At 52.8% G+C, this 9,286-nt stretch overlaps 3 protein-coding genes across 3 annotated transcripts; 2 read left to right on the top strand and 1 right to left on the bottom strand.

Moving 5' to 3' along the window:
* Nucleotides 1-518: 518 nt before the first annotated feature.
* Nucleotides 519-707, top strand: VDAG_02914 (uncharacterized protein; the record flags this gene model as incomplete). The annotated part of the gene is made up of 1 exon (XM_009653567.1): nucleotides 519-707. One exon carries the CDS (start codon nucleotides 519-521, stop codon nucleotides 705-707), a length of 189 nt encoding a protein of 62 aa, XP_009651862.1.
* Nucleotides 708-964: 257 nt separating this feature from the next.
* VDAG_02913 (brefeldin A resistance protein) lies at nucleotides 965-5,303 on the bottom strand (the record flags this gene model as incomplete). Its single annotated transcript, XM_009653566.1, has 3 exons — nucleotides 965-3,511; nucleotides 3,569-4,472; nucleotides 4,525-5,303. The coding sequence occupies 3 exons, from the start codon at nucleotides 5,301-5,303 to the stop codon at nucleotides 965-967; spliced, it is 4,230 nt and encodes a 1,409-aa protein (XP_009651861.1).
* A 1,549-nt stretch (nucleotides 5,304-6,852) lies between these two features.
* Nucleotides 6,853-9,107, top strand: VDAG_02912 (C6 zinc finger domain-containing protein; the record flags this gene model as incomplete). Its single annotated transcript, XM_009653565.1, has 4 exons — nucleotides 6,853-6,902; nucleotides 6,946-7,777; nucleotides 7,825-8,615; nucleotides 8,676-9,107. The coding sequence occupies 4 exons, from the start codon at nucleotides 6,853-6,855 to the stop codon at nucleotides 8,947-8,949; spliced, it is 1,947 nt and encodes a 648-aa protein (XP_009651860.1). The 3' UTR covers nucleotides 8,950-9,107.
* Nucleotides 9,108-9,286: the final 179 nt, after the last annotated feature.

Genomic DNA, 9,286 nt, shown 5'->3' with positions numbered 1-9,286 from the left:
TATATATATATATATATATATATATATATGTATATATATATATACATATATATATATATATATATATATATATATATATATATACATATCTCCCTATATATACATATATATATATATATATATATATATATATATATATATATATATATATATATATATATACATATATATATACACATATATATATATATATATATATATATATATATATACATACATAGATAGATATATATATATATATATATATATATATATATATATATATATATATATATATATATATATATATATAGATATATATATATATATATATATAGATATATATATATAGATATATATATATATATAGATATAGATAGACATAGATAGATATATATATAGAGATAGATATAGAGATATATAGATATATATATACATATATATATAGATATATATATATATAGATATACGACGACCGCCTCGTGCCCTGGGTCCACTTTGTGCCCTTTGACAACACGTACGTCGACCTCTACGGCATCATGGACTACTTTCTGCGCGGCCGCGACGCCGCCGCCGAGCGCATCGCCACCGACGGCAAGCGCTGGGCCGAGACGGTCCTGCGCCGCGAAGACATGCGTCTCTACGTCTGGCGGCTGCTGCTGGAGTATGCGCGTGTCATGGATGACAATCGCGATCGCCTGGCATTTGTGCAGGACTGGATTGATTAGACGACACGTCATGAAATGAAGAACAGCTAGACGAATAGATACCCGAGCTCTAATGGTAAAAATGCGATTATTTCCTTGCAGTGGCTGGTGCACTGATGTGGTTCTATCCAATCTATACAAAAACAGTTCTATGGGGGTAGCCGGGGATCGAAGATCAGAAGAAAAAAAAAACAAGAGGAACAAAACACGCTGTGCACTCATACGAGTGTGATGGCTATTGGACAGTGCAGCAAGCCAAATGTCCAACATGTCGACAACTACTCGGCCTTCTTCGAAGCCTTGGTGCGCAGCTTCATCAGCAGGTACACCAATGCGTACGAGCTGATGGCAAAAATGACCACAATGGCCGCATCGCGCCAGCCGTAGTAGTACTCCATCAGGTTCAACGTCCGCAGGTAATCGCTGCCGTCTGAGTACTGGCAGATACGGCACGCAGACGTCGCTTCCGGGTTGACCAGATTGGCTGCGGAGCCCATACCCTGCAAATAGTCGGCAAGATAGTCGCCACAAGTCGTCCCATTGGGAGTGTCAAACAGCGCAAACTCGTGGTCTCTGCAGGTGACGTCCGTGCCCCAGACATCAAAGACCAGCATGCTGCCCATGAGGTAGTTGAAAGGGTTGAGCCAGTACATCCAGTACCTCCAGAACGCCTGGAGCTGTGAGTACGGCACGAGAACACCGCAGAAACTGATGAGTATACCCAGGATGAGGGGGTTGACAAGCGAGGCGAAAACGGCATTGGGCGCGTAGGCAGCAACGAACTGACCGATACCAGTGTAAACAAACTCGTACATCAGCATGACGAAGAATGTAGCGCCAGCACGGTTCGAGTCGCCAGGGAAGCCGACAGTGTAGTACCAGCAAACGAAATAGCTGACGGCACAGATGCAGAGGTACGGAATCTCGGAGACGATCAAGCCCGTAACGAATGCGATCCACGAGTACATCTTCGACTTTTTCTCGCGGGTTTCGAAAATATCTCGACGGTCGATAAAGAGAGGCTGCAACTGCGCCATGACGCCTGGCGCGACAAATATAAAGTTAAAGACAGTGAAGAGACGTCCTGTGAGGTCGTTTACTGAGCTGCCGATCATCCAGAAGGAGAAGCCGTTGAAGAGGGCTCCGCCGATGTGGAGTGCCAGTTTGTTGTTGATATAGTCAACGTTGCGGTACATGGCGACATTCATGCGGTGCGTGACAATCTTGGTTTGCTCCCACAGGGGTAGAGCAAACTCATGGACTTCCTCCGTTGTACCAGGCGGTTTGGCTGCTGCTTCGGCGTTCATACGATCGAGCTCGTCAACAACAGCCGTGTGTTCGGGTGATGAGAGCCAGACTTCGTTCCAATCGCGACCCTGGGAGAGATGTCCCGATACAACGTCGATCATGTGTTCGGCCGGGTTCACCTCCTTGGGGCACGGAGCACCGTGGCGACCAAAGTAGTCCTTGAGAGTGCTACCGTTGTCGCCAATGTCGCCGAAATAAACCGTCTTGCCACCCTTGGCCAAGAGGAGGAGTGTGTCAAACTCGGCAAATAGCTGAGCGGAAGGCTGGTGGATGGTAACGAGCACGGCTTGCCCAACATCGGCTAGCTTACGAAGGAAACGAACAGTGCTATAAGCGGATTGTCCGTCGAGACCGGATGTTGGCTCGTCGAGGAAGATGAGAATGCTAGGCTTGGAAACAAGTTCAACGCCGATAGTGACTCGTTTCCTTTGTTCGACAGAGAGACCAGAGCCGACGCGACCAATCAGAGTGTCAGCCAAGTCGTGAAGCTCAAGAAGATCGATGATAGTATCAACGTAGCGGAGCTTCTCTTCGCGAGGCACACTGCGATCCTGCCTAAGAAGAGCAGAGAATTCAAGAGCTTCGCGAACCGTGGCGAATGGCTCATGAACGTCGAGCTGCTCGCAGTATCCAGCAGAACGCTGGAAGGAAATGGGCAGAGGACGCCCGTCCACCAAGATGGACCCGTGAATCGTGCCGTCCGTCTTCCTCTGGGCTAGAACATCAAGCAGAGTAGTCTTACCAGCGCCCGAGCTTCCCATGAGTGCGCCGAGCATGCCTGGCTTGACCCAGCCCTGCACGTTATCCAGAAGCTGCCTGTCGCCGCTAGGGGTTTTTACTGTGTATGTGAGGTTCTTCCAGGTAAAGATGGATGTGTTGCGCATGAGATCGCCAGTTCCCTTGGTGGCCTTTTCTGTCTTGGCGTTCGGGGTGGAGCTGGTCTCCACGTCAGTGGTGTCGGCTAGGGCCTCAAGATTCTGAGCCTCCTCATCCTTCTTGAGGAGGTGGATCGATGTCTTGGCGTTCTCTCGGGGAATGACCAGAGACGGGCCAGCTTCAGCAGATGGCCGCCATCGCATGGTCGCAGCGATGGTGATGACGACGAAGAGCACCCAGAACGCCCAGACCACGCCGAAGTTTCTCCAGATGTGGCTATGGCTGTATGACAGGGCATCCAGATACTGCTCACCAGTAACGAATGTAGCGCCTTGCGTCGCTCCCAAAATACCAGCACACGACTGAAAGTTGCTGTCGGCGTAGCCCGGGCCATTGGGGATGAGGTTATGTCCGATACACGGAATGGTCTTGCCTTGGAATTCGTTGGCCATGAGAGCATCAAACCCATAGGCGAGGGGGTTAACCCAGAAGATCCAGATAAACCAGGGGTGCATCTGAGAATACTGGATCTGATAGCCGGCATAGAGGACTGTGGTCATGATCATAAACCCAGAAACCTTGGAAGCAGCGTCGAAGTTGGGAAAGGAGGCACCAATAGCGCGGAAGAATGCAGTCATACACTGGGGTTCTGTCAGCAATGCGGCCCGGCGTTCAACAGAATACATATCAACACTTACAAAGGTAATGGCGATCAGGATGACCCAGAATGTAAAGAAGGCCCCCGCAGAACTTGTCAGTCCAACCATGAAGTAGAGGACGATCGAGAAGACTGAAACTTGGAAGAAGATGACAGGTATATCGGCTGCAATTTGAGCGACGCAGAAAGCAGCGGGATGATACAGGGCGAACGATTTGTGTTTGATGAGGACGGGGCGACCAGCGAAAGAGCTCGTCACTTCGGCCATGGCGACTAGCGCATTGAATAGCAAGGCGAAGAAGACGGCACCTCCTTTCAAGAAAAGCCCGCCTGAGTTGTTTGGGGCCATGTAGAAGAGCGAACCAGCCAACAAGGCCTGGATGAGGGTGGAAACTTGGGTAATGATGAAAGTTGCCTTGTCGCCCCAAAGGATCTGGTACTGACGAATGACGGCGGCTTTCACCTGGGTTGCGAAGCTGACCGTTAAAGGACTGCCCTTGGGGAGCTGGGGGTGCTTCTCGCCGGCAACGCCTTCTTTGAACAGCCGGGTGTTCTCTCTGGCTTCCTCCGTATCCGGATAGTCATATTCTGCCACCATCCTTGGCTTGATCGCCGACTTGTCGTAAGCTTGCTGGACGGCGTCGGCGGTGCGGGGGAAGGTTCGCTCAAAACCTGGTCTGATCTGGCGTTCCTTGGGTACAGTAACTCCTGTGAGGAAATCACCAACGTTGGCACCGTCACGACAGATGAAGCCAAGATCTTTCATGAATGGTCGAGCTTCCTGTGTGGGCCCGTAGTAGATCTCCTTGCCCCCGTCGAGTACGAGGACCTTGTCAAAAAGATTGTAGATTCCGTTGCCGGCCTGATAAAGGGTCACAATCGATGCAAGGCCCATGACGTCCGTCAACGCTCTGATGGCCTTTGTATATTCGAGGGCTCTTAGACTTTGTTAGTCATTGGTACACTTAACGACAAGCAGCTTTGACCATGACTTACGTGCTGGCATCAAGACCACGTGTGCTATTGTCCCAGCAATAGACAGAGCCCCTGGTGGCGAGGCACTCAATGATGGAAACTCGCTTGCGCTCTCCACCCGAGACGCCACGGACGTATTCGTTGCCCACCTTGGTATCGAACGTGTGCTGGATGCCCATGGACTGAAGAAGGAAGTCGCGAGTCTCAATGCGAAGTTCTTCGTCTGAAGCCACACCCTCGGGCAGTTTAAACGGAATCTTCATGCGGCTGGCAAAGTCCATAGTCTGGCCGACGGTGAGGTCAGGGAAGAAGAGCTCTTCCTCGGTGTTCATGACAATCTGTCCCCTGTAGTGCTGGGCCTCGTCGGCAGTCATGGCGCCGTAGCGAACATCGCCGGTGACGGCGGCGTACCCACGTCGATGGTTGGCCAGGACGCTCAGGAGCGTGGTGCAGCCGGATCCTGGGCGGCCCAGGACGAGCAGCATCTCGCCAGGCTTCACACAGCCATGGCTCTCGGAGAGAATAGACTTCAGGGGTGGTTTGTGCCGAGACTCCTTGACAAGCTTCGGGATGTTGAACTGGCTGCCAAAGTTCTCGTGAATGGCGGCATCGGCGCTGACGGCTTGGACGGTGAGGTTGTTCCAGGTGACGCCGAGCTTACGAGGCGCGAAGCCGGATCGTTGGTCGCGCTCATGGATAGCCTCAACCTTGTGCTTGAGCCCCCAGGTCTGGTCGTTGTCCGGAACGGAACCGAGTTCGATGGAGGGCTCCAGTGTGGCTAGTGTTGCTTCAGACTCCATGGTTGGCTTGAAGAGGAGAACCAGGGTCGGACAGAGGTTTGCTGGCTCGAACTCAGTATTTCCCTCGACGGGGGCAAAAAGTGCGAGAACATGATATATACTGGAAGGCAAGCGGGCCTCGGGGTCCTCAAGGCACCGACCGAGCACCGATTCAAGTCGGGCAACATAGCGTCATGCCTTTGCGGTTTGACCGGAGGCACTATCAAGTGTTGCTGTCATGGTTGAGCCGTGGATCCGCCCTTCGAAGGGCCGGACCCCGGCGAGTTGACAGCATATGGCCCGCTGTTGAGGCTGCGTCTGGCATTTTGAGACCGCTTAGTCACAACAAAAGGCGTGGAGGGAGCGCCACGGCACACGTCAAGCACGAGTTTCGCAGCATCGCGTCGGGTCTTCGGCGCCCAGTGGATATTCACTGATGAACAAAGCAAGGTAAGCCTGCGCTGTCAGATGCAGGGACTCGTGTTTGGATGATGGTGTTTTGGGTTTGTACGTCAGGCTCGAGGCGGGACCGCGACGCTAGACCCTGTCAGATGGAAAGCTAATACCCCCTTCGTCCGTGGTGCAGCGCGCAAAGTGCGCTGAGTCAGCGGGGAAGCAGTGCTTGTCGTTGGCTCCTGCCCTTTCTCACCCGTTATCACCCTCTCTTACCCTCTCTTACCCTCTCTTGCCGGCTGTCTCAGCTCAGTGTGGAGTTGACGCAATCGAGCAGGAACGTGCGGCGGGTTCGGATTTAACCCACCCAAAAATGTTCCCCCGAACCCACTACAGCTGGGTATCTGCCGAGAAGGAATCGCCCACCCGCTGATTCAGCGGTCGTGCCTTTAAGCGCCGTGGCCCCCGCCCTTCCTAGGGTGCGGCTGCCCGGACGTCCCGTCAGCTCCTGCTTTCACGACTTCACCGGCCGTGGCTCCTTCTGGCTCTGGCTTGGGCTCAACGCAGCCGGCTTGACACATTCTACTCGTCCGCGGCGAAATACCTCAAACTAATTGCCGTGTCCACCTCGCACAGAGATATTCCATCCCACCTGTCTTTCTACCTTACTTTTTCCGCGAGAGCGGCCTTCTTGCATCGTCAACGACTCAACATGACCCGAAAGAAGAGGGCCTGCGATTCCTGCCATCGAAGGAAGGTCAGTCAATGCCTGCCTAGGTTTATCCAGTCACTCCATGCCCCACTCCACAGAAGGTTGCCATGGCCGATGGCTGCCTTGCATCCTGACCGTCTTGCGTCATGCCTCTTCGGTGCAGGGAACCGATCTGTCTAACTTGCAGGCAGATCCAGTGTGATGGTGTACTGCCTCAGTGCAATTTCTGCTTCCACAACGGTGTGACATGCACCTTCAGCCGCATCCTAGGAGCTAGGAAGCGAACCCCCAAACCAAGGTAGGTCCGGACCGGACTTTCAAGCACCCCGGCAGAGCTCATCGTCGACATGTGTCAACCGAGGAGGGCGGGTCTCTGCCAATCATTCCGGGACCAGCGTCCCTGGCCATGTGCTGGGCGCCCCCCCCCTTTTCCCTGGCGTGGATAGTAATCCACCTGCATCTCACATGTATCGGATCCCGAATCGCCTGGTCGAATCAGTGCCGCGACCCTCCTCGTTAATCTCTTGGCTGACGGCGCTGACCCATCTCACTTGTCAGTGGAAACTCAGACAAAGATCTAGCCAGACGCATCGAGCGCATCGAGCTTGCTCTCGATGCTGCTCAGAAGAACTTGGCAGCGAGAATACTCGAGTCAAGGGAGGCTGATGGTTCGGAGACCACCTCACCCAGCGCCTCGTCGTATCATCCGAACGGCCAGACAGGGGACTCGGCCACCGCGAGCAACAATGCTACCACCCCCGACGGTCATAAGAACACTGGCGAAGGCTTATCGCCTGCCACGACAGCAAGAAAAGCACGCTCTGCCGGCCGGCCAAAGAGCAGCAACTTTGGTACCCTTCACTTTGCTGGCTTTCACGTAGGAGAAATTAGCTCCTGCAATGGCATCCCCTTCTTTTCTCCCAACGGCCAAAACTGGATCCGATCTCGCACGGGTCAAGACCCTACCTTTGAGAAGCTGCTCGCTACTGGCCCCCCTTGGCACAGCACCAAGGAGAACCACGCTCCCTTGAGGCCCGACGATAATGTCTGTGCAACGACTTGGGAGTTGCCGGATAAGGCGCTCGTCGAGAGCTGCGTTCGTGCGTACTGCTCTTCCTCATTCGGCCATGCTTTCCCTATTGTTGAGCCTGAGGAATTCCAGACCACCCTCGACCTTGCATACGAAGACGAGGGCAGTCCTCTGACTATAGAAGCAACCAGCGCCAAGGCATGTCTGTTTGCTTTCATGACATATGTTCACCATAGCCGCATGGAGCATGTTGGCGAGATTGGTATTGACGGCCAGTTATACATGAGTAAAGCCTGGCAGCTCATTCCTCAGATCATGCACCAGGTGGATGTGCCGAGCTTTCAGACCCTGTTCATGCTTGTAGGTCTACTGCCTCGAACGTCTGGATGCTTTCTAACCCTGCTCAGTGCATGTCTAGCATGTTTATGGGCGACTTTCAACGAGGTTCCGTCGTCCATGCTCTCGCATGCCGTGTACTATTTATGCTCGGTGGTCATGCGCAGCCCAGCCAACGCTCAACAACCAACAATGCGGTCTATCGAGCGGAACGCAACAAATGGCTTGAAAGCCATCTCAGGCAGATGTTTTGGATGACGTACACCCTTGACAAAGAGGTTTCTGTTCGCACAGGACTGCCTCCGTCGATTGAGGATGATTACTGCGATCTCACCCTTCCACAGGCCCATCGAGATCCACAGCTCATGGTCAGAGAGGGTGCCGGATCCCTCAGTGACACGAACTCTACCCGGCGTGCCTGGCTGGGAACGTTCCCCACTACACTGCCGGGTGATCTAACTCTGACCATCATCAAGTCAAAAACCTACAGAGCATTATACTCAACGGCGGCCCTTCGAAAGTCAGATGCTGAGCTTCTCCGCGACATTCGCGAGCTTGACGAAGAGCTGGAGAGGTGGCGGTGTTCTGTTCCACAACCCTTCCGACCGGCTCTTGCCTTCTCCGAAGACGCAGCCTCCTCCATTGACAAGGATATGGACCGCCACATCATAATGAAGAAAAGCATCATCCACTTCGAGTATCATTACCTGTCAGCCGCCATTCATCGGGCAAGTGGGCGATGTTCTGTTTGGGCAGGAGGGGAGGGAGTCAGTTCGAGTGTCGCCATCACCGTGCAAGCCAGCCGCTCGACACTAATCTATCTCCGCGCTGCGGCTGATGGCATTACCGAGACTGCCTTTTGGTATGAGATGGCCCAAGGCCTAGTCCTTGACCGATCTTTGCACGTGCTGACATGTAGCAGGCTCGTCGTCTTCTATCCCATGTCGGCAACGCTAACACTGTTCTGTAACATACTACTCGATCCATGCGACGCCCAAGCCGAAGACGATTTAGATCTATTATGCACAATACCGAGCCTCATCATGAGCATCAAAAAGAGCCCTCTGACAGCTAAAGAACAAGCCTATTTCCAGGAGGTGAATGAATTCTTTGCGGAATTGACGCGCCTTGCGAGATGCGCCATTGACCGCATCAGCCCCATGCGGGACACAGAAGCTGCTATGGAGCTTGATTAGATGTATTTGTGGCAATTCAATGTGACGATACGCGCGTTGACGTTCCGACTAGAGACCTACGGTCTGGTTACACTGGCGTTCAGAGAGGGGTGGAAACCAGGATGTAGTTGTTATATCTGATAGATGGCCTTGACGAGAACTATGCTTTCGTGCCGAAACGCCTCCTTACGCTGAAATAGTTCTTGGAACGAAAATCCCCAACGGCGCTGTGTCTCATGGACCAACGACCAGGTCCATGTGTTCAGCCAGAAGGTATCTCACGGTGACCCGCACATAACGGGACCGTTCTGGTTGATCTGGAGGGATTTGCCCTGAATTGCCATGATGGACCAGTAAA

The sequence above is a fragment of the Verticillium dahliae genome, genomic scaffold (genome assembly GCF_000150675.1).
Source record: "Verticillium dahliae VdLs.17 supercont1.4 genomic scaffold, whole genome shotgun sequence".
Taxonomy (NCBI): domain Eukaryota; kingdom Fungi; phylum Ascomycota; class Sordariomycetes; order Glomerellales; family Plectosphaerellaceae; genus Verticillium; species Verticillium dahliae.
The sequence above is the reverse complement of the archived record's forward strand: the minus strand, read 5'-3'. Positions and strand labels throughout refer to the sequence as shown.